We start from the raw sequence: 27,554 nt of genomic DNA on the forward strand, positions 1-27,554 counted from the left end.
AACAAACTCTCCAAAAACGTTACGTTGGAGAAATTCAAATACTCATAAGTCAATTTTTCTAAATGAAACGCTCCAAACTTTTCTTCATCAAGTGGAGGATAATTTAATTTTATACTTGTATACTTACAAGTTCACGCAAACAACAATTTTTTGGTCATCATGACTAATTTTAATACCTGATATAAAAAAATAATTTTGGTTTTTCTTAAATTTGCAATTGGACAACGGAAATAACTTATGCAGGCCCCGTTGAGGCCCAGGCCCGTTTTCCGCGGAACCCTGCTTAGTACGCCGCTGGGTATACTTTTAATTAATATTCTTTGAGTGATATAACGTTATCAATGACAATTTTTAAGTGATTATGTACCTGTAGTGCATTGCACGCTTCCACACTTCTAAAGCACCGACCATATCACGTTTCTTATCAACAAGCGTCGCTCCTAACAACTCTAACGCATCGATTTTTTCTTTCCTCGATACGAGATGCGGAAGTTTAATTAAATATTCTACAATATGATTATGTCCAGTAACTGCAGCTGCCAGCAACGGCGTCATTCCTAAAATATCTCTTCAATAAAACTCCAAAACCATTACCCAATTCGTACCGTAAGAGTCAACGTCCATCGTCGCCCCATTATCAATCAACAATTTGAGAATTTCGAGACTCCCCGATTCGGCACAATCATGAAGCGCCGTATTACCTTTGACACTTTTCCTATTAACACTAGCCTTTAAACTAAGTAAATATCTGGCGATTTGAATATGGCCCTTGTAGCAAGCTATCATCAGACAGGAGTGACCATGTCTGTTAGCCACCTCGATATCGGCCCCGTGCTGTACTAAATACTTGACAATGTCTAAATGGCCGTCGAAACAAGCTGCTCTTAGGGGCGTCGAGTTGGTCCTTGTCGTGCTGTTGACTTTCGCGCCGTGAGATATCAGCAATTTGACGATGTCCAGATGCCCGGCGGCGGCCGCGCACCACAACGGAGGAGCCCCCTCGATGGTCTCGCCGTCGAACATCACTAAAAAACCATTTCAATCACTTTTTCCCACTTTTGGTTGCCATACCTGAACCAGGCTGCTCGATGTCGGCATGGCATCTCTCGATGAGGTACTCGGCGACGTCGTAGTGGCCGTTCCGACACGCGATTACCAGAGGCGTGGCCCCCGATGTCTTCGCCGCCACGAGCATAGAAACCTCTTCCTTGCCTTTGTTGCCGTGCAGGTAATACTGTAACAGAGATTTGCGCTACACACCACCTTTCCAATCAAATCTCAATGATTCGTTGAGCAACAAACAACTTTTTTTGGTGCAAACTGCGAAATCGATTTCGAAGAATGTAGAAAATCAAATAACCACAAACAAGACTGGGCGAAATTTAAAACGTCTATAATCAATGCATTGCTTAAGGCTTCATTTGGAAAAACAATAACGTCGGAATGACCTGCTTAGACCCAAATTCATTCTTGAAATACTCATATTTTGCATAAAATGCCCAATTAAAGCCTAATTAGGCATATCAATACACATTATGTAACTCATGAATTAATTTTGTATGTCAAATTATGACCTAAAAATGTATTCCGTGCTTCATTATAACATTGCAAATACAAAACTACCAAAAGGATGAAGTACACTTGAGTGCAAAAAAACGCAAATTGATTTTTTTATAATGTAATATTCACGTATTCTTAAATTAATAGCATTTAAATCTTCCATTACTTTACTGTTTGTGCAACAATTTGAATGTTTTGTTTAAGTTATGAACACTGTCGTGAGTTATTAAAGACCCATAAAATCAGTGCACAAAAGCTTCAAATCTAAAAGCACAAAAGTAACAAAAACAACATTTACAAAAAAAAATACAAATGACAGTTTGCATAAAAATTGCCAGTTTGATGCACTCAACTAAACATTAATTAAACTTTCCCAAAATGTGTTGTTCCACAAATATTAAAAAAACAAAGGTAAATATGACACTGTTTGAAGATACTACTTTATGACAACATATAATAATTTTTACGTTCACAAAGTTTTACAAATATCAATACCTTATTAATATACCTACCTCCGAATAAAACATTTAAACTGCATTATAAGATTTATTTGTATAGCTAATAAAATAAATTAAATAAAAGTACCTATAATTATTATAAACCAAGATATTTTTGTATTGGCTAACAGATTTGGACAATCAGTTTATTTTAAGACTGGTATTATTTCTTGCAACATATTTTAAGTCAAAAAGCTTATAATGTAACAACGGTCAAGGCTGTGCAATAGTGCAACAAAGCTGATTAAGGCAGTGTTTCACTCATGTACTTTTCCTGTCAGCCATCAAAAGATGGCGCAGCATGGTTTAAATAAAACTCCTCCTAAATGTTAAAATATTCCTTTTTTCACAAGTATTTGATGATACGAACTTAAATATTTTGACCGCATTTGACCTCAAATAAATATAATGAAAATCCTTACTTTGTTTGTTATTGTTTTAATATCAGTGTCAATTTTTTCCCAGAATTTGTTGCGTTTGATTTTCAAAACTAATATAAATATTGAATTGTTGTTTAGAAACAAGTATGGGTGGTGCCTTTATAAAAATAAATAGCAAAAATAGATTTATTGTCTCTGTGGCATTCTCTACATGGTTAATGACTTATTCATTTTCTTACGGTGAAATATGCGGAAAATAAACCATTTTCACTATATTTAGATTTCAAGGCCACTGACTACAATAAATTAAATGCCCACAATTGTCACAATATGATTTATGAAAAATTGTTAATTGTTATTATTAATTCGTGTTCGACAGTTTTTGGTTTCCTTTTTCCTTATCAGTAGAGGTCAAAATATGTAAAGATTGCGTATTTGCAATTTCTTGTTTTTATTGCATGAAACAATAGTCTAAACAATAATATGTACTTCTCGGGACCTTCCTCAATATACATAAAATGTTTCTATAAAGGTCGCGAGCGAACAATAAAATGTTCGGTGTGATGCTAATGTATTTCCGCTTTTGGAAAATATACCTTAAAGAGAAATTTTCAAGATCACCTGACGCCTTCAGTGATAACACCTCATACTGATCGATTGCTAATATTTTTTAGAAAAACAAGATTTTATTGCTCTCGACACTCGTTATTGGCATTAAAAATTCGAAGAAAAATGATCGCATTCACCTTTGCGCAAATATGCTTCGTCAGTTCTTACTCTTCTGAATCGATTCTTATAAACAAGGTTATGATAATTCTAGGTGAAAAAATTAAAAGTGTTACGAAATAGCACTAATTTGTTCAAAATAAAAGGGGAAACCCATTCGCAGAAAACAGGATTTACAAGTGTCCGCTTTAAATTAAAAACAATTTTTTATTTTTATATGATAACATCATTTTCTTGTAAATAACTCTTAGGAACGTAAATGTAATTGTGCGATATATATAGCTTACATAACATTGAAAAACAGCACGTGTAGTTAATTTTCTAACTGAGATGTATAAAAGTGAGATTTTTCGCATCATTTCAAAGATTTTTGGCACTGGTAAAATACGATTTTTTTGATCCTTATTTACTAGTCAAAAATATTCGTTTTCTTTCTTGTGACTAATCAAGCATATGATTTTATTTTTTATTCTAATTTTTTTCAAATATTACCAAAAGCGTGTAGAGAAGTCTTGCCAAAAGTGATTTGGCATACATTAGCATTCCTATTCTTAGATTTTTGAACGACATTCATACACTGAAAGTTTCTGTCTTCTGTTTAAATCGTTTTTCAGTAAATTTAATAATTTTATTCGCAACTGTTGGCAAATAAATGTACCGGTTTTGTTGGACAAAAATAATGCCACATAATTCGAAAACTAATATAAATTTAATTTCACTTAAAAATAGAATAAAAGCAGTCAGCTATTATTTTCCGCGATTCCTCATTGCCAAATGTAAAAATAGAAATCGATGGATTACTTCACGGCACTGCTCATTACATTTTTGTGGAAGTTCCACTTAAAAAATCTTTTGGCAACAGGTAACTTTTTTTAGCCACACAATTGAAAGTATGTCACACCAGCATTTCAAACTAACATCGAAAACTTTCAAATTACCTAATTCAGGTCAATGCCAAAGGTCACTTATGATATAACGTAAATTAAAAGTCATTTGTTAACCAAATGCCGCTATGACGGGGAAGATCCGTTAATGAATCATCTTTGCAGAACTAAGATGTTTATTTCTAAAAAATGAACGATCTTGAAATGTTTTCGTCTCGTCGTGTTATTTAAAACCGGAATTAATAAAATGATTTTTGATCCTTAATTGAAACAAGGATATTCTATATTTGGTAAGTGGTTTTTCAATTTTTAAAACCTTAAAATACGTTGCTGTACAGTTCCGTCAGTTGAATCATTCAACTTTATTAAGAGATTTCAATAGAGGGAGGTTAATAACCTCAAGGATTTGGCTTGGGATTTAGGAAATTTCGAAAGTTGTAAACATTTGGTTTGAGTTTCAAAAAAGCTCTTATTTAAAGTCATACAGTGGTGTGAAAACAAAAACACGTGACGAAAGTATCAAGTAACATAAAGAAAAATGTTACAAAATACACGAAAAACCGGAAGGTCTTGATGTTTAATCTCTTCATGATACCTTATCTGTAACTACACAATTATTCAAAAATCATACACCTTGGCCAAGCTGTTTTACTATGTTGGCAACGACTATAAATTTAATGCTCTGTAATTATTATTGTTACTAGCTTCATTATTTTATGTTACTACGGAAATTTATGCAGGTTTGCCACATCAAGGAAAATTCAAAGTTTCGAGCCACAAAAGTAAGATCCATTATATCCAAGTCAGATATTTATTTTAATATTGTCAAAGATTCAGTCGCTTGCAATATACAGTATGTCCCTGAATTGAGTTTACAAGAGGAAAAAAAATATCTTTGATTTTACGCCAAAACTGCAAAGGAAAAACATTTTTTGCTTTACCTGAAACGAGCAAATCTGTAATTAAAACTTTATTATTCTAACTCAGTAGAAAGAAAAGTCCATTTTTCTCTTGATTTTGGACTTGGAATAATGCTTTTTAAATCCCATCATTTTATTTTTTTGACAATGATGTCACTTTGACAAATCAGTTTTCGCAAGTTAAATAACAAAAAGGTTTATGAAAAACATAATTTTGATAAATAGCAACCCAAAGAAACAGCTTTAAGATAAAAAACAGTCATTTTTAACAAGAACTATCATTATTTAATTAATAAATTAATTGACAAAGTGACATATAGTTGTCAAATAAATAAAAATTAACTTTTCTTTTCACCGAATCAGAATAATGAAGTTTTAATTACAGATTTGCTCATTTCAGGTGAAACAAAAAATGTTTCTCCTTTGCAGTTTTGGCGCAACATAAAAGATAAAAAAAATCTTTCTTGTAAATGCAATCCTGGTATACTGTATTTTGGTCGTCAATGTCATTTTTTGACAAACTTATTTTTGTATAATTTAAAATTCGTGGCATGTCAGCAATAATAGAAAGCCAATCGACGTTTAAACTATTTTTGACTTTTTGAGACAGAAAAATCAATTACAAAGGGTAAATTGCAAAATTTCTGACATAAAAGAATAATATTGAGGACCAAAATATTTTGCATGAGAATCTGAGTGTTTTATTATAGGAAATCTATTAATTTATGTATTTCACAGATTTATCGCATCGAACAAACAATGATAAAAACATTTCGCAAATATTTCATCCGGCGAGCGTAAAACAATCGATCACATAGTTGGGTAATTTGTTAAAATTGTGTTGGTAATAATAGTATGTTACTCTGTTATATGCTCCAGCTTGCTCTACAAATTCTTACCTCAAAAACATTTTTTTTTTAAATGTCACCTGTATAGCCGATTCCGTTCCAAGTCTTCATTTAATATGTACGCGTTTTACATAATCACTTTCACTTAATCCGGTATTAGTTTTAAAACAATGAGTTGAGGTCAATTACCATAACAATAACCTCATTTTACTGTACGAAGAGTTTTAAATGCGAGCATTATTAAACACAAGTTTTACTGAAATATCGTTGACAGGTCTTTAGAAAAAGAGAATTCTAGTTCAACGTTTTTTTGAAGAGTGAGAGACGCTTTCCAGGACATGTATAATATTGTTACTGGTATTTTGTAATACTTATACCTAGTCTGAATTCGATCTGAACTGTGTGAAAGTTGTTTAGTTACGATATTGCGTTTGCTAGAATTTTCGACTGCCAAAGAACAAAATTTTTTCTTGACAAGAATGTAAATGTGCCGTTCCCTGAATAAACATAAACAATGGTGCAATTTTTTACAAGTTACAATAATCCAGTATGATCATACCATGAGTCCAAAGTGCAAAATGACCATAATTGCATTATGCAAAATAATTACTATACCTATAAATAACAAGTCGATCGGTTTTTAATTCCTTGATTATTAATAGCTTACCGCACTCATTTGCATTAAAGAATTTTTTCCCTTGTGTCCACAAAGTTCAATCAACTTCTTTGGTACTTATCCCGAAATAAACTACACATTGCACGATCCAAAAATTGTCGAAAGTACGTTTCACTTACACAAAAAACTCAAACTCGCGAAAAGACGAAATTTCTCCAAAATTGAAAGTCACACAAAATTCAAGTTCTGTGTAAGTTTCGGAAGAGGAATGCTTGCTCTCACAGGTTATTGCTTTGCCAACAGGAAATAAGTCCGACTGTTACGTAACGAAAACAGGTAGTTCCTCGTTCCATGACTAATCGCCGATCAATCATAAATTAAACAAAATTTTGCATCAAATATTTTAAAAGATAGATCAAAATCAAATTGGATTGAAAGTCCATTTTTTCGAATTCGAGAAATTAGTGATATACATATGTGAACTTTTGACCTGCACTAGGTACCTACACTATTAGCAAAGCACCAAATGCCACAAAGCATTTTTTTACTCGCTTAAAATTAATAGAATTTAGAAACCTGTAATTAGTGTTTAGGTAAAACTAGATTCTGTTGCAATTAAATTGATTACGTACGAATTTTCGAAGGTCTCAATTTTACTTCCCGAATTTTCTTTATAAACTGCATGACGTAAAAAATGTCTCAAAGAAGTAAATTCACACAGATTGTACATTTTTATATCATCTACGTCATCAAAATAAAATACCGTTTATAACAAAAAATGAATGAAACTTTTCCAGAATGTGTTCCAATATTAAGAAAAAACAAAGGTAAATATGACACCACGAGAGACACTGTTTAAGGATACTTTATAACAACACCTTCACGATTCAAGAAATTTTACAAATAGATATCAATTCCTTACTGATAATACCTACGAGTAAAATATTTAAACTGCATTATAGTAGATAAAGGTATGATTTAAGTTTTCTGTTAAAAAAAAAACTACATAATTATTATGAACCAAGATATTTTTTTATTCTTCGACACTGTCAAAATTTACGGTTTTTCTCCTGTGTAAAGAAGTTTTGACAACTGTTGGGATTTCTCAATACGAAACGTCAGATTATTATGAACAGATTTAAAGCTGCTTAAAGTTGTATTCAACTCGTCATCGTGTTACCATTATTCCACCTCGTGGATTAAAAACAATTAAAATCTAATTGTTAATATAATTTTTGTTTGTTTTGTACGGAAATTCCAATTTAATTATAACTTGATGAACTTATTTAGATCGTCCAGTATAAAATATTGTAATTTATTGTTACAGTTTGTAAAATTAGCTTGTTTATGAATTTTCCACAAATACACAAATGACGTGCAACCTAATTTCTATCTAATCAAAATCAAAAATACATTTCGCGACGAAAAAAATAAATAGTTTAAGAGTCTATGAATAACAATACAGGACGTATGTCGCATAGTAGTTTGTATGTTAACTAAATGTCAAAATTTTTTTTTATACAAATTAAAATACCTATTGGTATTTTAATTGGCCCAGCAAGTTGAGTTCTTCTATGAAACGTCTCAAAACACCTTAAAATGAGATGTTGTTGGTGTTTATGGGTACAAATCACGGTTTTTTGTCATAATTTACATACAAATTATTTTTACATTTCCCATTTGTCATTATGACTTTTGATCTCCCGCATACATCGTTCTAAATTTCTACGTTTGCTTAATAGGACTTTTTGCTGTTCCTAGCATATCAGAACAAAGCTCTGTGATTTTCTAGAAATCTTCTTGGAAATATTGTTTATTTAAATTATCTCAAATTCAGGGTTATCTCAGATTTAAATTGTCTTTGATAAACATGCATTTTTTCAAGCTAATTATAATAATCAATACCTAATTCAGAAATCGTCAAAATCAACAGTATTTATTGTGCAATTTGTTCTACTCTATATTAACGTGTCTACTTTGTAAGTCAATTAAAATCTATTGTTCTCATTAGCAGTAAGACTCATTTAGCCCCACTTGTAAAACAAAGACAATTATAAAAGAAGCTAAATTAAGTTAGGTATTTCTTTAGTTCTTCCTCACAAAGAGAAGATAAAATTGACAACACGCAGTTTTTCATCTCAGCTGGATATATGTTAAATTTAGAATAACCCGAAAACTTGGTGAAATAGGCTACTGTAAAATTTATTTTAATATTGCTCAAACAAAATTCGCACATTAAACGAACGTCAAAATGTGTTAAAAATGAGTATCTTAAAATTGGTTATTGGGTTAACACCAACTTGATAAAAAATCATTCGCTATTCTGGATTCTGGGGCACAGATCACCGTTGACAATCATTTAGCAATCACAACAATACAAAAACTTGGCCCAGGAATGCAAATTAAACACAATTTGATGTTCAACAATGATAAATAAATAAATATACTAATTTTAAGTGCATACTTTTGGGTCTGGAACTGTGCCAAAATCTGAATCCTGAAGAAATTAATCTTGTGACTCACTGGTTTACACTTTTCTTTCACAATGAGAATAAAACAATTTTTTGACATGTGTCATATGTGACAACAATGACATTATAATTTTCGAAACCATATTATGTGCATTTAAAAAAATTGCAATTTCGAAAATGATTCGGTTATGTCATGATCATGAATTACCAATTACAACAACAAAACAATGATGTTTCATCATAAGAGATAAGACACCTGGGAATTAACGATACGCTTTTGTTTTTGACATTTCAATCGCCCTACATTATGCCTCCTGTACACAAATATTCGAAAAAGGACTCACCTTAAGCCTGCTTAGATTTCCGTCTCTAGCGGCGTTATAAACGACGCTTTTGTAATCCATTTTGGTCTACACCTTTCACAGAACAAAGTCGAAATTTTACTAAATTGTAGGCTTTTTTAATACAAAACTACGAAGCCATCGTCTACAGCACGACGCTGCAGCTGACAGACTACTGCCATCGCAGTTATTATTGTGTTTCATCAACTGACAAAAATAATCAACAAACTGAAGGCCAGCTGTTTAGCCACACCCTGTAGATTTCTCTATTCTCTCAACTAAATTTTTCGCTAGTTTGCAACAGAGGCCGCTATTTAATCCAAGATGGCCAACCTTATTATTTTGTATTTTAATATTGGCAGTGCTTCTAAAGTGCAAAAAAGCGGCAAATTACGTTTTGGGCGTAAATTGTTACAGGTGTTTGAGTTGAACATAAAATCATACACTGGGATTTGCTGCAGGCTAGTTTCAATCACATTTATTCCAAGTAACGTCTGAATTGCCCAATTTTAGAAACCTAGCCTACAAACATGACCCTTTATTCCCAAGATGAAGAAAAGAAAATCGTTGATTATATCGTGGAAAACAATTATTTCGACAGAATAAAAGGAGACAAGCTATGGCAAGAAATGGCTGATGCGTAAGTTGTGGATACGTCAGTAGTATAACGGCCCCTTCAGCACACAGCTACATTTTAAGGAACACCCCGATTTTCAAGGGTGAACAGAAAAGCAGAAAAAAATCGTGAGAACACCGTCGTTTTTAAGGTATATTTTAAAATTAACATTTTTCAAAGATTTTGCCCTATTTTTCTATTGGCCCACTTCAGCACACATATGAATAAGATTTCGGCCAAACAAATTCCTCTTTGAAAACACTTAAAATTCGCTTTTTTGCCCCTGTATATATATATCCAAACAAATTTGGTTTTCAACAGTGTATTAAAAAAAATATATTATAATTTACACATTAATTATATCAAGTAAGTAACAAAATAAATTTATGATTACTCGGAATTTCCAGAATCGGAGCTGAAAAAAAAACAGTAAAATAGTACATTATACACCAAGGTGGCGAAGACTATTATTATTGACCGAGCACCAAGATTATTACGCGAGGGGCTTCGCCCCGAGCGGAATAAGGTGCGAGGCCTATAAATGTCTTCGCCACCGTGGTGTATATACTATTTTTTAGTACTATTTTGTAGTCTGATGCAGATTGACATTTCCACTAATAAAACTTATTTCCACACGTTTGTCATTGTCGTGTTTGAGTGTTTTTTTTGAATAAGGATAATATGTTAGAAATTAATTATACACTGCCTGAAATGCGGGAAGCTGCAGAGCAGTTAAACGACGAACTACTGCCCCTTCACTAGTCATAGCTTTCGAAGAACTTCTGCCACTATTTTAGCGGCTAGTGGTGGTAACACACTACAACTAAAACAACATGGGGGTTGGAAATCTGCAACGGTAGCAGAAGGTTACATTGAGGAGTCACTGGTACTCAAAAGGTCACTCGCAGATATGCTCCAAGGGCCTTCTACATCTTCAACTTCTGTGGATTTATCAGTCGAGTCACAGCGTTCACCTTCATCGGCTGCATTTCCATCAACCTCATCTTCATCTATTAACATCAATGAAACCAGTACTCTACATAATACGGTTACCAATTTACCAACAACAGCTCTAACTAACACATCGGGTGCAACAATCACTATGACTTGCCACAATTGCACAATTACTCGTAATTATAACTTTGGGAAACAATAATTTATGTTCATTGTATTAATACTTGTTTAAATAAAGTTCTGTTGTTTCGATGGTCTTTTAACATAACCAAACTCGGGCTCCCGCATTCCGCCATGTTGTAGTTACGGGATGTCATCCATCACTCATCTGTCATTTATTGATTGAGCGCGAATTTTAAAATAATGGCATTTTTATTCAAATAATTTTATCGTGTTAGGTAATTTCAAGCAGCGAATACGTTAAAGACAATCTCCTGGGTATACAAAATTACGTTGCACAAGTTTTTGTTAAACAACTATCCCTAGAATCTCAAAACATTTGAATAGAGAAATTCAACTTCTTAGTTGGCTAGGAGACGCAATAATTGTCAACTTCACAGCTAGTAGTGGAAAAAATAATTTCATCTGTAAAAAAACAAGCGCGCACATAAAGAATTATACATAAAAAATTTCATAAATTCTTTTTCATACAAAGTTTATGTACAGTTAGAGACAAAATACTTTGGTCGTCAATGTCACTTGAGTGACATTAAATTGTAAAGCATGCTTTAAGATTGTTAACCTTATTTTTAGCTACTGTCATCATAGTTGACAAGTTGTATGTGGTACATATTTTTGATAGGAAAATATAATAGCTGTCATTAATTTGAAATTGTCATTAATTTTAACGTTAAAGCTTGAATTACATTAAAGTGTTAGAAAAGTGACGACCAAAGTATTTTGTCTCTAACTGTATATTTTTCTTTCTGGCCACTTGTAAAAAATTAGTAACTGTTGATAATGATTTTACCTAACGACAGGAATTGCTTCATAGAAATCTTCTTTCGCCTCTGCGGTTCCAAATATTAGTTTGACCTTTTTACCGCATTCCAACTCCAACATTATGCTGGTCGTTTCCGGATTGCTAATTCGGTGGATATCACCAAATCGAATGTATCGATTTTTTTCTAGCGTATCTTCAATATGGATATATTCCATGTGTATAACTCCCGATTTTTTGGGGACATCAAGATTGACTTCTTGCGCTGGTGAAGCCATCCCATGCTCATCAATTTTAATGGTGAGAACACTTTCCCAAACTGCGACGRCCARTTTTTTTCGCTGTTTTCTACAAATACAGAATATTGTTAACTCGATGCACTGCTTTGTTTCAAGGTACTTACCGAAATGTACCATTTAACGTTGAAAATAACTTCTCTGATAAGGCCATTACCAGCAAAAAAACAGCAAAAACAAGCGGCCGCGACCACGTGGGTAACTGACTGCCACAGAACAACAGAACAGATAAATCAGTGTTGCCAACCTTGCAGCAACAAGATTTGGTAGAAGTTACTTAAAAAATCCGAAGAATTCCGTAGGCGGCAATTTTAAATCCGTAAAGGAATCTAAATAATTCAATCTAATTTAGTTTATCGACACCACGATCGTAAAATAGACAGGTCTGGAAACTCGTGTTTCAAAATTGAATTAAAAAATTTGGATGTCAGTAGGTTTTGAGGGCAACTATACCCGTGGTGCCTCTATCGGATACTACGTTAATTACCACAGAACAGAGAGAATAAGAAATGAAATCTCCCTAGAAAATCACTGGCAACACGAGCCTCTAGTGGTCAAGTGCGTTACTAACACGGAATGGCGCGACATTTAAATAGACCCCCTTCATTTTCAATTAATTCTTGCAAGTTTAATTTCAAATTTTGTTTAAAATGAAAATTAAAAAAAAATCATTTTAAACAAAATTTGAAATGAAACTTGAAATTATTAAATTGTTTCAAAGTAATAAAACAAATTTTTTGTCAAACTTTTTTATTGTAAACTATCAATAACAAAATAATACAACAAATCAAATTTCTCTGAAAATTAAATTATTAACTTATTATTACATAACAATAAAATCAGTCAGTGTTGGCATATTTTGCCTGTCTGCCCCAGACGTAAAACAAAATAAAACCTTTTCTGCAAGAATTTTCTACAAAACTATCATCTGCCACAGAAAGAAATGTGAAATGTCAACAAACTTCTCTTGTGAAGCCAAAACACAGGGCTTGGGAATTACATTTGGATTTAATCTATCTTTCCTCTCATTCACAAAATCGCGGAGTTCAAAATGATCCTCACATAAACGCCATTACTGCGTATTTATGAACGAAAAATGACGTCTCCGTGCGTAAATAATGTCAAATATTAAATTAGCGCTTGTCATAATTTGTTAGGTTACTGTGGGCTTGTCAAAATTGTTAAAAAAATGTGCAAAAAACAACTTAATAAGCGCCACATATAAAATACAATATGTTTAATAAAAATGGCAGCTAAGTGCCGTTTCATTTATTTAGTCCTCGAGGAGGTTTTTGGTTTGGTTTTACACTTGATGATATCCTTTAACTTTTAAACAAATCTGCACCTTTTAGAATAACGGTCATGCTATCAAGTCAATCCACAGCATTTATTAATTGCCACCTTACCATCTAGTAGAAAAAAAGAGTAGAACACATTGCTGTTATTGATCTTTACACAAGATGCTACCTACATGATAATAATGCAAGACTTTTAAAAAAGACGTGGAAAAGAAGTGTTATTGAAGAAATAAAACAACAAATAAATAATGTTATAGTAAGTAACTTTTATACTTGTTATTTTTTAGTTATCCAAGTCTAACTAATAATGTAGCGATCAAGGTTGGTGCAAAATGTACAATGTAGAAGGATTTTGTAAAGACAATCTTCCAAGATTTGTTTTTTACTTGGTCAGAAACACGATGGTCGGGACCCACTTCGTGTACAGCAAGATTTTTTGAATAATAAAGAAAACCACAGTCACAATAAAGACAATTTCAGGATCTATTTTTGTGGTGAGCGGGCACTTTGTAAACAGAGTAAAGAAATAAATAATTTTTTATTTGTGGACTCATTTATCTATAGGACTTTAAAGACAAAATATTACTTTTTAGACTACAAATATGTCAAAACTCAAAACCCTAGTCGATTAAATGCTTCAATGTTAAATGTTTTAATGTTTTCTCTCTAATTTTGTATCTTTTTTCTCAAAATGTAATTGACAGCTTCTGTCTTTTCTTTGCAGTACAGTATTTAGAGTTTCATCCCTTGCCCTTAGGTCCAATTTTTCTTTCACACAAAAAAAAACACAATTGTTTACTACTTCATTTAGTCGTTCAATGGAAAACAGCACAAATTCTGGGCATCTGCAGAAGTGTTTTTGTGTAAACAAGATATAAAAACCAAATATATTATTTACCTTTTTGATTGCCAAAAACATTGAACGACAAACTCAAAACCAAAAATTTTTTTTAATATTTAATTTAGATAAGAAATCAAGTTAAACAGAACGAAAGAAAACAAGATATTAGTCAAGAAAACATGAAGTATAAATGAATGAAAACCATCCTAAAACACCGAAAAACTGTGCACAAGCGGCTAAAATATTTAGAAAAGTTGGAAATAGAGAAAAATTTGCTTTTTAAATTTGTGGTTAGCTGCCAAAATGCTGTCAAACAGTGAATTAATAAAATCACCACGTGAAGGCGCCACGGGTATAGTTGCCCTCCATAACCACCTGCGAATCAGAAAAAATAATTCAATTTTCAAACGTATTTATGAATGGAGTTTCCAGACCTGTCTATTTTACGATCGTGATCGACACTAACCCAATAAAAGCCCAATTAAAAAATTATACAACAAAAGTAAACATTTATTTTAGATTAATAAAAAAACAGTTTTAAGTACAAAAGTGAAATAAAAATATAATTGTTATAAAATAGCAAAAGAACAAATAACTCTTAATATATTTTAAGTAAAATACAAATAAAACTAACAAGCAAGGAGAAGAATCGTTTAATTTTACTTTCAGCTTTGTTGGAATATTTTTTTTATATGAAGTCTGTTTTATTTTTATTAAACTGAAAAGTTCAGAAAATCCGTAGAATTTCTAGTTAAATCGGAGAATCGGAGATCGCATTCAAAATCCGTAGATCTACGGATAAATCCGTAGGGTTGGCAACACTGAAATACATAAAGAAGCGACAGCGCCGTGTTAATTTAAGGAAACAAATTATGCCGATTGCGCCTCTAGTGATCGGGTGTGTAACTAAGCGCCATATTGGAATGCCCCGCGTAATTTGAATATCCAGGTATTTTATAGTTTGCATTACGTACTAGTTTTATACAAAAATTGAGTAAGTATACTCAAAGTTTGTATAAAACCTCTAAAATCAATATCTTTATATTGTGACTAAGGAAGTAACACACTCTTTTGTGATCCCGAATTCGAAGACGAAGACTGGCAGACCCAGTCCAGAGGCAAAGCGTCCCTGAAAGGAACTACGGTTCCGCAGGCCGAAGAAAAAAATGTTTCAAAGAATGCGGAAGGCGATGAGGTAAGCGAATCGGATCATTTATTACCATTACCAAAATCAGCTTCAGAGTCCACCTCAATAAGTTTAGATCCGAATAAAGATTTAAATTTTGATATTATTGAAAAATAATTTAAATTTGAAAAACCTTCACATTTATTATCGTTAGACATTAGAAATCGAAATAAAAAAATTGATACAACGGTACCCGAAATATCAACTAAATTAAAATCATTAAATGCACACATTACAAACGCAAAGAAATCACAAGAACAAGAAAAAATTGATAATTTACAATATGTGTATTCACAGTTGAAAAAATATAAAAGTGTTTTAGGAGATATTCGAAAAATTCCTTTCTATGAAAAGGATACGTCTTTGACTAGTGCTTCGCATAGTAGCAGTCATCAAACAGGAAGCGGTATTTTTTCAGATCCGAATGAAATGGTAGAACGTCTTAATCTATTAATTGCGTCAAAAAATGCTGGAAATGATTCAATTGATGTATACAATGAATGCGTAGAAATACTTGATAAATTGTTAAATCTGAAACTCATAAAAAATCAGATCACAAAAGGGTTTCCTCGACGCAACTTGCTTTTTTAAACTGAATAAATGAGCCTAATACACATTAGATCTAAAAAAAATGATTTTGAAATAAGTTATTCTGAAAATCCTATTAATTTATCTGGATTYAAAGGTGAAATTGCTTTAAAAACAGCAAGTCTCTGGTATAGTTGGGATAACATTACCGAAGAGTATAAAAATAACGAAATAAAATACAAGTCTGGTAAAAACGACTTCGCAGCCGAACTCAAAAATAACGAAATCAAGAAGGAAGACGATAGAAATGAATCGGAGTGGAAAATATTAAAATTACCAAACGGTCTGTACAATGAAAATGAATTAAATAATTATATCCAAGAATATTTTGGAACGTTTTATTTTAATGTAAATTATGCAACTAATCGTTTTATGCTAATTATACGCAACATAGATTATGAAATTCACTTTTCCCACGGTAAGATATATGAGCTTTTAGGATTTGATAAAAAATATATATAAAGAAGGAATAAACTATGCAACAAAAATTGGTAATATCACCAAAGATATTGATCAGATCTTGATTCACTGCTCCCTAGTTTCATCTAGTTATCAAAATAATCTCAAAAGTGATGTTATATACGCTTTTACTCTACTCCAAAGATTTCACCTAGATCTTTAATTAATATTGAACCAACGCATCCGAAATATTTACCAATTAATCGTACGGATTATATATTTAATATTCGCATTTCCGTTACAAATCAGCTAAATCAATTGATAAATTTTAATGGAGAGTGCTTAAATTTTGTTCTAGATATTCAGTAAGTCTTCGTCTTCGTCTTCGTCTTCGTCTTCGTCTTCGTCTTCGTCTTCGTCTTCGACTCCGGGCAGGCCATGCCTGTCTTTCTTGTAGAATAAATGGTACTTGTCGTTCATAGAAAACAATTATTTCCGAAACAATATGGGTTTGGTCTTAAATATCACAGAGATATTAGAGGTGGAAATATTTTTCAATCTATAAAAAAATTTGCTATACCTGCATTAGGCTTTTTATATCGTAATATATTAAACCCTTTTTGAAAAAAAATAAAGAGGATATCATTCAAGGTGTGACTTCAGGGCTTAAAAATATAGCGTCTACATACGTAAAATCACCGCCGTTTTCTACTTATAAAGAAGAAATTATAAATCCTATTCTAAACAAAATGAAAGAAAAATCGACGAATGAACATTTACGAGGCGACGGATTGAAAAAGGCTGAGACTGGCAGGGCGAATCGATTAACTAAAAAATCAAAGGAAATTATTAAAAATCTGCTGAAGGCTGAGGTTTCCTAAAAGGCTTCTTTTTATTTAAATAAATGGAAAACGTTGTGGACAGTTTATGGCGTATTGATGAAATGCCTGTAATCGATGAATCAACAAAAAGTTATACTTACAATGAAATAAGAGAAAGTAATATCAATGTGAAAGAACTTGAACAGTATACGCTCGAAACTAACATAAGTGGGTGGAAACATTTATCAGGTGCTTATATTTTTGTCAAATCTAAAATTAAAAATAATCCAAATAATTATGCAACTATATCAAATAATGGGTTAAATGATTTTGACTATGTGAGGTTATTCTATGAAGAGGTATTAATAGAAGAAATTATGTGGGTGTTGCTACGTTAATTTCAAATCTGATTGAATTTTCAGGAGATGTTTCTGATACTTCAGCATCACAATTGTGTTGGTATCCAGACACAGCAAATTCAGCAGATACGTCTCAATACAAATATGACGCGCAAGATAAATCGGAAAAATTTAAAGATTTAGACGTTGATATAAAAACTATTATTTCAAAAATCACAAATAATTCTGCATTCAATAAAGGATATTTAGAGAGATGGTTGTTAACAAAAGATGAAAAAACTATTACAAAATTTATTCCTTTATCTAAAATTTTTCGATTTGTACGAGACTGCAACAAAGTTTTGAATGGAAAAATTCGCATTGAATTACGTAAAAATAGAGTGAAAAATATATTACACGCTAAAGTTGATGGAAATTATGATTATGAAATTTCTGATATTAGTTTGTGGATCCCAATAGTAAAACCCTCATTAGAAACTGAAAAAATATTATCTTCATTATTAGTTAGCAAATCTAACTTTCTTTGTGGATGGAATGCGCTTAACTGTTACCGTAGTAATTTGTGGTCTTCTGGAAGTGGAAACTGGCGCGTTGTAAATAATCAAAATAAAATATCTAGAGTTTTTATAGTTTTTTCTAGAGCTGAACGAAACGATAATTTTACCAAGACAATGATAATTTTTGATAATATGAATTTAGAAAGAATAAATATTAAAATCAATGGTACCCAACATCCTACTTATGAATATCAGGTGAATAATGAGGATTTACAACGCTTGTATGCCGCATTCCTCTCTTGTAATTATAAAAAAGATTTGGATGAAGGTACGTGTGTTAGCTATAAAGATTTTTGTAACCTCTATTTAGTTGTTGCTTTTGATTTACCAAAAGAAAATGATGAAAATTTATTTAGTAAAACAAAATCATCTGAACTAGAAGTTAATTCGACATTAAAAGATTATCAAAATGTTAATTACTATTTATATGCAGTAGTTGAATCTCAAAGAATTGCAAATATGAATATCATAGACGAAAAGATTTATTTGGAAATGAAGTAGACGAGGATTTACCGAGTTTTTAATTAAATAAATGAATGATTATAAAGTATATTTATCACCCAATCAAATAAAGAAACTCCAAAGTTGTAAAGAAAAAAGAATAGATTGTAATATAAGATTCGATTTAACAGAAAGACCTAACAATACTATTAAATTAAGAGAAAATCAGATTGATGAAATTAAAAAGTGTAAAAAAGAGAAGAAAAAATATTGTGATATCAAATTTTCTCCAACACAGATAGGTGGATTTTTACCTGCTTTAATTCCTGCGGCATTAGCTGTGGCCAAAGCATTGGGATTAGGTGCTGCTGGTTATGCTGGTACTAAATTAGCACAGAAAACCTTTGGAGATGGTATAAAAAAGGATAAAAAAAACACAAAAAAGACGAAGACATATGGACAAGGAATAAAATTGATAGGAAATCGGGTTTAAGTAATATAGAAATATTATATATTATGAAAAATTCGGGTTTGCCTCATGAAGCTAAGCGAAATTTTCGAGGTGTTTTTGCAATTGACATGTTACCAAAAAAAATTAGAAAAGATGAATCAGGTATAATTAATTTTCAACCCTCTAATTGTTATGGCTCACACTGGGTATGTTACATAAACAAACCATATTTAAGAAATATTTTATATTTTGACAGTTTTGGAATATCTCCACCAGAAAAAATTAAAAAATATTTATTAAGTAGCGGAAAAAATATAGCGTGGAATAGCACGCAGTTACAAATGAGTTCTTGTGTTTTATGTGGTCATTACTCTTTATATATGATAATTAATGTCAACAGAGGCAAAGATTTTTATGATATATTATATTCTTTTAAACAGATATCGTGTCGTTTAAATGAGAAAACTACTATTTCAATATTTGAACGTAATTAAAAAATTATATATTATCTATATGTTATAAATGGAAAAATATCTTCAAAAACGCTTGTATGTATACAGAAAAAGTTACTTATATTTTTATAAAATTGGATTATCTATTAGTAAATTATTATTTAGTGCGTCGGGATTATCTTCGTTAGCCCTACCTCCACTAGTTTGTTTATCTCTTGGCGCTGGGGTAATAGAAATCTTAGATAAGAGATTAAAAATATCAGAAAGAATTGAAGAATATAAGTTGATTTATAAATTTTATAGACAGTTATTGCATTTATATAAGGCTGATAAAATAAATGAAAAAGAAATAAATTTACGTGAAGAGGAATTTGTCAGTAATTTTAATTATTTTCCCAGGGAGAAATACCTAGAAAAAGTCCACTTAAACGGGAATTGATAATTTCTTATTGTAATAAATGACTGGCAATGCCAGCCCAGAGTCGAGGACGATGACAGAACCAAAAGAAATTAAATTATTTGATTTAAAGACTGATAAGAGGTATGATATTATTGCTATAAGTAAATCAGATGATGTTGGTCCAACTAATGGATTATTTTTTATTTTAGAGGGAAACTTGAAGTTATATTTATCCGTTGTTGACTTATTTTCAGACTACAAAAATTAATAAGTTGTATGAGTTATATGACGCTGTTTCATATTTTCTTGATAAAAACAAATAGTGTTTCTGCAAAGAAATCATATGATCTTCAACTCTAGTGATTGTGAAGATTGTTTTTGTAATATAATTATTTCTGAAGATCTTCCCATTTAGTTCAATTTGATATTTAAATCGCGTTGTCCATGAAACGTCTTTGACTAGTGTTTCGCATACCAATGAAGCATTAATAAGGTTTCAAGAATTCTATAATTTACCAACTGATGGAACATTAAATCAAGAAACACTTGCATTTATCAGTAAACCTAGATGTGGCGTTAAAGATAATCCAYCAGCTTATAGAGTTCATTATCAAAAATGGAATAAAACAAATCTTAAATGGTATTTTTCGRTAGCTACAAACGAGATGAYAGAATTAGCACAAAAAGCCTTTGATCAATGGGAATCTGTTTCAAATTTAAAGTTTAATTACAATAGTGTTAAACCGGACATACTTATTTCATTTTCTAATACGCTGTTTCAACATAATCATAATTCACGGTGTCAAAGAGGAATATGTTCTAGCAGTTTTGACGGAAAAGGTAATGTTTTAGCACATGGCTTCTTTCCAAATAATAATGAATGTTTAGGAATTTATTTTGATAAATCAGAAAATTGGTATTTTGGTGAATCAAGCAATACACCTGATGATCAAACTAATTTTTATACTGTTTTATTACACGAAATCGGACACACGTTATGTATTGAACATTCTGCAAATAATAATTCAATTATGTACGCCTATTATAAAGGTGATATTGATAAATTAACTCAAGACGATATGTGGGCAATTCAATATTTATATGGACGACCTGAACGATTAAAATATGAATTAATACCAACAACAACAACAACAGTTAAACCTACTGTAAACAAAGTCTGGCAAAGCGTCCATGAAGTCGGAGTAAAAGATACTGTTGGTAATTCGTCTTCGACTCATGAGCCTATGGTGAATTTATGTGATTTTAATAAAGAAATTGACACATTTTTAATTGCAAATCATCATATGTATATTTTTTATAAGAAATATGTTTGGTTAGTCAATTTAAAAGATATGACTTATGATAAAGAACCGAAATTAATTAAAGATTATTTATATTTTTTGCCTGATGATTTTAAAGAAGTTTTGCATATTTATCAAAGACCTTCAAGTGATGTTATAATAGTTGTTAAAAATTTATATTATTTAATTGATTTTCCAAGTTTTAATGTTAAAAGTGGATACAATGGTCAATCTATTGAAAATTTAGGAATACCAAAAGGAAAAAGAATTGATGCGATATTTAGAACTTATTCTGGAAAAACATATATATTTTATGATAAAGTTTTGTATATTGAGTTTGATGAGTGTTTGTTTAGATCAAAGAAAAACGGCCTTATTTCAGAATTATTTGCTGGAATACCTCCAAATATAAGCAGAGCATTCAGATATAGAAATTTATATTTCTTTAAAGATGAAATGTTTTATGAATTTAATGATATTTCGAATACATTAGTTAAATCTGATAAATTTGACTTGACAGTTTTTGGATTTAAATGTGGTCTTATCGATCAAATAATAAAACTAATTAATCGTCTGTGATCATTTTCATATAATTGTTTTCTAATAAATTATGGATATAATTAACTGTAATCACGAAAACTCTGACTTAAGCGACTCAGATGATAACTCTTATTTAAGTGTTGTAGAAAAAGAATGGAAAAAACTTGAATCAATGACAGAAGATGATATAAGAAAGAACAGTGATGAAATTGATGATTGGTTTTACGTTTCTGCTAATAAAAAATTATCTGAAGATTTTATTAGAGAATTTAGATCAAAAGTTGTTTGGGACTGTATATCATCACATCAAAAATTATCTGAGGAATTTATTAGGGAGCTTCATAATGTACTCATTTGGAATGGTATATCGAGATATCAAAAACTATCTGAGGAATTTATTAGAGAGTTTCAAAATGTACTCGATTGCGATGATATATCGAGATATCAAAAACTATCTAAAGAATTTATCAAGGAATTTAAAAACAAACTTAATTTATTAATTGTACTATGCTATCAAAAATTATCACGAGAATTTATACAAGAATTAGAAAAGGATTTAGACGAACTTATTTCCAGCAAAGATCGTCAACAAATATTTTCAGGATTCATTACTTTAGGCTGTCTTAGATATTTGGACAAATATGAGGAAATATTGAATTGTAAAGTTAGTCACAATGATGAAATAGAGATTAAATTTAATTATCCAATGAAAAATGAAGTTACTTTTAAGTTTAAAAATAATTTTAATGAACCCATAACATTTTTAGATCTGTTCTACTTTATTCGTAAAGGATATGTGAGAATATATAAAGAGGAACATGAAAAATGCACCAAAGTAAAACCTTTTGATAGCCCATATCTTCGACCTGAGACTAATGGTCCATACGGTATTTATGCGTATGAATGGGAAACCTTATCAATTGAAGGAATTTATAAACATGGAGATGTTTTTACTCTTGTAATGGGATCATAAATAATTAATTTTCCATAATCCTAAATTAATAATAAATACCGTTTTTCTTTTAAAGTCGTTAACCTTGTAAAACAGGGCAAAATCTTTGAAAAATGTTAATTTTAAAATATACCTTAAAAACGACGGTGTTTTCACGATTTTTTTTTGCTTTTCTGTTCACCCTTGAAAATCTGGGTGTTCTCACGATTTTTTCTGCTTTTCAGTTTACCCTTGAAATTCGGGGTGTTTTCCTTAAAAAGTAGCTGTGTTCATGGGGGCCTTCTAACTACTAAATCTTTGAAAAAATGTTAACTTTAAAATCGGGTTGTTTTCACGATTTTTTGTGCTTTTCTGTTTACCTTGAAAATCGGGGTGTTTTTCCTTAAAAAGTAGCTGTGTCCTAAAATGGCCCTCATATTATGAGCAGTTTGTTTTAGCCTTGAAAATCGGGGTGATTTGCTTAAAAAAGTAAAGGTTGCTGAAACTGCCCTCATATTTTGAGTCACTTTTTACTATTTTTTCTGCGTTTTCTGTTTACCCTTGAAAATCAGGGTGTTTTTCCTTAAAAAGTAGGTGTGTGCTAAAACTGCCCTCATATTTTGAACCATTTTTTTTACGATTTTTTCTGCTTTTTCTGTTTACCCTTGAAAATCAGGGTGTTTTTCCTTAAAATGTTAATTTTTAAAATATGCCTTTAAAATCGTAGTGTTTTCACGATTTTTCTGCTTTTCAGTTTACCCTTGAAATTCGGGGTGTTTTTCCTTAAAATGTAGCTGTGTGCTGAAGGGGCCCTTATACTACTTAGGTCGTGGTATAGTCTCAAACAACATTTCCGGAAAAGGATCATACTTGAATTGCATTTTCCACAATATGAACTTGATAAAAAGAGTATAAAATTATTTCACGAGTATTTTTACCGTACGACCACTAAAAATAAAATAACGAACAAGAAACATGTGGCCACCACTATTCCCCGAAGTACAAAAAAAGAATTTAATTTATTACAATAGGTTAGTCTCTTACAGACTGATGATTAACATCTTGTATATATTTTGTTTTATTTATTAATTTATCTGTAAAAAACGATCTCTATTCAACAATAAACTATTTTTATTCATAGTTTGACACAATCTACAGATTTTTATAACCTCAAAAATATTCAAAATGAAAAATATAATTTTGCAAGGATTACCAGGTAATAATTCGTTTTATTTGCCAAATATCGTCAGGAAGTTCTAGGTATTGGTAAAACCACTCTCACGAAAAAAATTGCCAACAAATTAAAAGAAATGGCAATTGATATAACAGGTTTTTATACAGAGGAATTAAGAGAAAACAATTATAGAATTGGTTTTGATGTTGTAACGCTTGACAATAAACGAGGAATCTTAGCTAGAAAAAGGTATTGTGCAATCAGTAAGAATGGTGTTTCAATTTTTTTTCCAGTAATGCAGAAGACAATTCTAAGTATAAAGTGGGAAATTACTCTGTTCACATTGAAGAATTTGAAAAAATGGTTTTACCGATATTTGAAAATGTTAAGTGAAAACTATGTTTGTGATTTGGTGTATCTGAAAGACAATTTTTAGGTCAAATCGATTATTATCATAGATGAAATTGGAAAAATGGAATTGTTTAGTAAAAAATTTCAAGCAAACATTGAGAGAGTGATCACTGACGACAATATTAGAATTGTTGCAACAGTCCCTTTAAAAGCAACCCTGCCACTGATTCAAAAAATTAAGAACAATAATTCAAGTCATTTAATTACCGTAAGAGTATTTTTCCCTGTTAATTTTTTTTAATCATACTGTTATTTGTAGGTAAACGCAGGAAATCGGGATAAGTTACTTGATGAAATTATACCACTTATTACAAAATAAATTCATTGATTAAATTTGTAATTACGTCTTGGATTTTTTAGGCAAAAACCTAGCTAATACTCCATGTTCCTTTTCATTCTTCTCAGAGCCAAATTCCGGCGCCAAACCCTTTGTATTTTTTATAAATTCTTTTTTAGCTTGTTCACGGACGATTTTCTTATTTTTGGCGACTTTCACAGACCCGCCTTTTCCTTTCGCTTTATTTCTGGGAGTGAAATTAATTTTCGGTGGCTTAACATGCTAAAAAATAAAATTATTAACACTAATAGACTCAAATAAATATACGTACAAGTAATTTTTGTTTGGCTTCTATTTTATCCTTAAGTGTTGGCAGGTCCACTTCAACTATTGAAGTCGGGTCCAGAGTTATAAGTTCAGGTTGAATCTACAAAAATGCGTTACATTTTCATTTTTATAAATAAGATCTATACTTTTTCTAGGAGTGATTTAACTTCCGCTTCCCGCCTCTGGGATTTACTCTGGAACGGATTAGCTTCCAAAGCATCAAAGTTGGGTTCACCTGAGCCAGGGACTATTAAACTTGCAACACCAGTGGCTGTGGCCACTCCCAAAACGTCTTCATAGGGACAAAAATTTAAGTTGCCGACAGATGTGACAAAGCGGTGGCGCAAATACGGCCGTTTTGCCGTATTCATGCAACAATCCCTGTAAACCTCAACCACATTTCCCATCCCTAAAGCCAACATATTTTTTTGCGAAAAATTTAAATTGTTGGCGGCGGTGATTAATTTGTATTGTTGTAAAGGTCCTGAGAGTTTTCTGACGTCCCAGATTTTGAGCTCTCTATTACTTGCAGCAGTTGCAAGGAACCTGTTTTACATAGAAACAATGTTGATTCTGATTAAAATTGTGAAACTTACTGTCCTTTGGAATCCACATGGAGAGCAGTTAGTGGTGCTTTGTGACATAGCATTTTAGCTAAAGGACTTTTAGAGTTTGGGGACCACATAGATACCACACCTTTAGAATGTCCTACACATAAAACAGCATTCCAGGGGTTTTGACTCAACATTGTCAGTCTTCCTAAATTTGTATTAAACTGAGACACCAACTGACCTATTGAAATATCCAACCAACTCAAACTACCCATGTCACTCTAAAATACCTGAATTAATAATTATAAAAAGTTTATATTGGAAAATCCTTACACAAGAAGCCAACAAGAAATGATAAGGTAAAAACTCCATCCTAGTGATTCTATTTAACCTTTTTACACAATGCAATTCAATCCCTTGATTATCATAGATATAAACCCACTCTTTTTGAGCTACAGCAAACATTGTTTCAATATGTAACCAGCAAATATCATGAACTGATTCCATAACGTTCATTTCGCAATGTAATTTTTTTGTTACCCAATCAAATGCGGCCACATGTCCCCTTTTACCCCCAATTAACAAATGACGTCCATTTTTAGTATATTTCAATCTATAAGGCCCAAAATCATTCAATTTTAATTCAAAACTTTTGGTAGCTGCTGTTATATCCACACTTTCAGCTATTTGTTTTTGCGTAAATTGCGTTGTAGTCTCGCCAGCGTCCGCTTCAAGAAATCTAAAAAATAATTCAGACCAAACTGTAACTATTTACTTATACTTGCCCTTCATCTTCAGTTAATAGGACTTCAGCTCTCGCTGCTTGCTTTGTTGCAAATTGTATAATTTTTTCCTTCTTTTCAATCCTTTTCTGATGTGTATTTGTTCTAACTCCTTTTGGATTTATACCTTCACCTCTACCATGCTTTTTTAAAAGTTCCTTAGGGATTGGCACTTTTCCCTTGAACTTGGGGTTAGGGTTTGGAATTTTTACAACTATCTTGTTCGTTTTATTCTTTTTTATTCGTTTATCAGCTTGTCTACGCCCCCAAGGCCTCGGTTTAGGATCTACATTGTAAACAACAGTTTCTGTTTTGGATGCTTCTGTAGATTCGTCTTCTGTTTTATTATAATATCTTTGAAACTGTAAACACATTCTTGACGCTTTTAACATCATTTAACAAAACTCACCTTTCCCATTTTGATATTTTTTCAGTAAAAAATTACTCGAAAAAATATTTCACGTAAGTGAGGTTAGAATACATGTGCTCACACACTGAACTCGTATATATGAGTTCAGTGGCAAAAGTGCTATTATTAGGCAACCAGTTATACGTGCAAAGTGTCATCTATTAGGCAACCAGTTATACATATACAAACTGTAGTCCATTTTTTAAAGGAGAAAGTGTTACGATAACAATTGAAGGGGTGAGTGGATAAAGGTGTTATGTAACATTTTTTTTTGAAAACTGATATTTTTTTTAAACAATTTTTTTCGCAATTTCCTTTTACTGAAAAAGACTTAAGTGTAAATAAATGTTTAAAAAAAGCACAAATAACACAATTTTTACTTAATTCAATTACTTTTCGGCGTATTCTTGACAAAATTTTGCGAAATAATTGCGTTTTTTATTGAAAAATGTTTTAAAACGCTTTATTTAGTCTGGTATATGTATTAATTTTTTGGTATGTTTTTCAGCAAAAATTAAAGAAACAACTTAGTTTTAGACTTAAAAACGCAACTAACTGAATGTTTGAAAAAAGTAAAAATAACATCATTTTCGAATTAATTATGTGATTTTCTTGCTTATTTTTGCCAAAAATCTGCTAAAACGTTTGGAAAAGCAACCAGATGATTTTTCGTCTCAAAAACATGATTAAATTCTCCAAAGAAGCAAAAATAATTTTAGTTTCGTGATAGTTTATTCACTTTTTATCTCATTTTCGACGAAAATTTTCAAAACAATTGCGATTCTGACAAAAAACGTCCTAAAACGGAAAAATAGTATTATTTTTGAACAAAGTTTTTAGCACAATCAATAAAAATAACACAATTTTTGAGTAAATTTAGCGATTTGTGACAGGATTTTGTAAATTTTTAATTAAAAAACATGCTAATACGGCCAAAAAATCATAAAAAGGTCATTTTCAACCAAATTGGTGATTTGGTGAAAACTGCTATAACTCAGTTTTTTTCAAA

General features: G+C 31.3%; 4 protein-coding genes and 1 pseudogene across 12 annotated transcripts in view; 2 read left to right on the forward strand and 3 right to left on the reverse strand.

Moving 5' to 3' along the window:
• Nucleotides 1–9,441, reverse strand: part of LOC123007764 (protein fem-1 homolog CG6966) — a 12,977-nt gene extending 3,536 nt beyond the window's left edge. The window contains exons 1-4 of one of the 2 annotated variants that reach the window (XM_044403193.1): nt 9,247–9,441; nt 1,072–1,234; nt 606–1,025; nt 368–557 (exon numbers count right to left, since the gene is read on the reverse strand). In XM_044403193.1, coding sequence (XP_044259128.1) covers nt 368–557; nt 606–1,025; nt 1,072–1,234; nt 9,247–9,306 — 833 coding nt within the window. In that variant the 5' untranslated portion in view covers nt 9,307–9,441. Of the gene's footprint in view, nt 1–367; nt 558–605; nt 1,026–1,071; nt 1,235–8,895; nt 8,999–9,246 lie in introns of those variants that run through there. The other variant, XM_044403194.1, reaches the window with a different exon arrangement.
• Nucleotides 9,442–9,773: 332 nt separating this feature from the next.
• Nucleotides 9,774–23,645, forward strand: LOC123007664 (annotated as a pseudogene).
• Nucleotides 10,166–12,511, reverse strand: LOC123008269. Of its 6 annotated transcripts, none has more exons than XR_006412940.1 (4): nt 12,157–12,510; nt 11,784–12,101; nt 10,921–11,398; nt 10,166–10,869 (listed from the first exon to the last, which is right to left on the reverse strand). XR_006412940.1 is itself a non-coding variant. In XM_044404023.1 (3 exons), exons 1-3 carry the CDS (start codon nt 12,201–12,203, stop codon nt 10,250–10,252), a joined length of 390 nt encoding a protein of 129 aa, XP_044259958.1. In that variant the 5' UTR covers nt 12,204–12,511; the 3' UTR covers nt 10,166–10,249. The 6 variants fall into 6 exon arrangements, 3 of the variants coding, with proteins under 3 accessions (XP_044259958.1, XP_044259961.1, XP_044259959.1); XR_006412941.1 differs by having other exon boundaries at nt 10,166–10,682; nt 10,731–11,398; XR_006412939.1 differs by having other exon boundaries at nt 10,166–10,274; nt 10,441–11,398.
• On the forward strand, nt 23,571–24,539 carry LOC123008267 (nucleoside-triphosphatase THEP1). Of its 2 annotated transcripts, XM_044404022.1 has the most exons (6): nt 23,571–23,645; nt 23,756–23,830; nt 23,875–24,037; nt 24,082–24,172; nt 24,225–24,407; nt 24,459–24,539. In XM_044404022.1, exons 2-6 carry the CDS (start codon nt 23,800–23,802, stop codon nt 24,516–24,518), a joined length of 528 nt encoding a protein of 175 aa, XP_044259957.1. In that variant the 5' UTR covers nt 23,571–23,645; nt 23,756–23,799; the 3' UTR covers nt 24,519–24,539. The 2 variants fall into 2 exon arrangements, with proteins under 2 accessions (XP_044259957.1, XP_044259956.1); XM_044404021.1 differs by having other exon boundaries at nt 23,591–23,830.
• On the reverse strand, nt 23,728–27,007 carry LOC123008266 (WD repeat-containing protein 46). Of its 2 annotated transcripts, XM_044404020.1 has the most exons (7): nt 26,546–27,007; nt 26,140–26,498; nt 25,688–26,093; nt 25,400–25,635; nt 24,950–25,349; nt 24,808–24,903; nt 23,728–24,758 (listed from the first exon to the last, which is right to left on the reverse strand). In XM_044404020.1, exons 1-7 carry the CDS (start codon nt 26,552–26,554, stop codon nt 24,540–24,542), a joined length of 1,725 nt encoding a protein of 574 aa, XP_044259955.1. In that variant the 5' UTR covers nt 26,555–27,007; the 3' UTR covers nt 23,728–24,539. The 2 variants fall into 2 exon arrangements, with proteins under 2 accessions (XP_044259955.1, XP_044259954.1); XM_044404019.1 differs by having other exon boundaries at nt 26,140–27,007.
• Between the last annotated feature and the right edge of the window lie 547 nt (nt 27,008–27,554).

The sequence above is a fragment of the Tribolium madens genome, unplaced genomic scaffold, assembly GCF_015345945.1.
Source record: "Tribolium madens isolate multiple individuals breed KSU strain unplaced genomic scaffold, Tmad_KSU_1.1 Scaffold_3;HRSCAF=73;Tcas5.2_LG2, whole genome shotgun sequence".
Lineage (NCBI taxonomy): Eukaryota > Metazoa > Arthropoda > Insecta > Coleoptera > Tenebrionidae > Tribolium > Tribolium madens.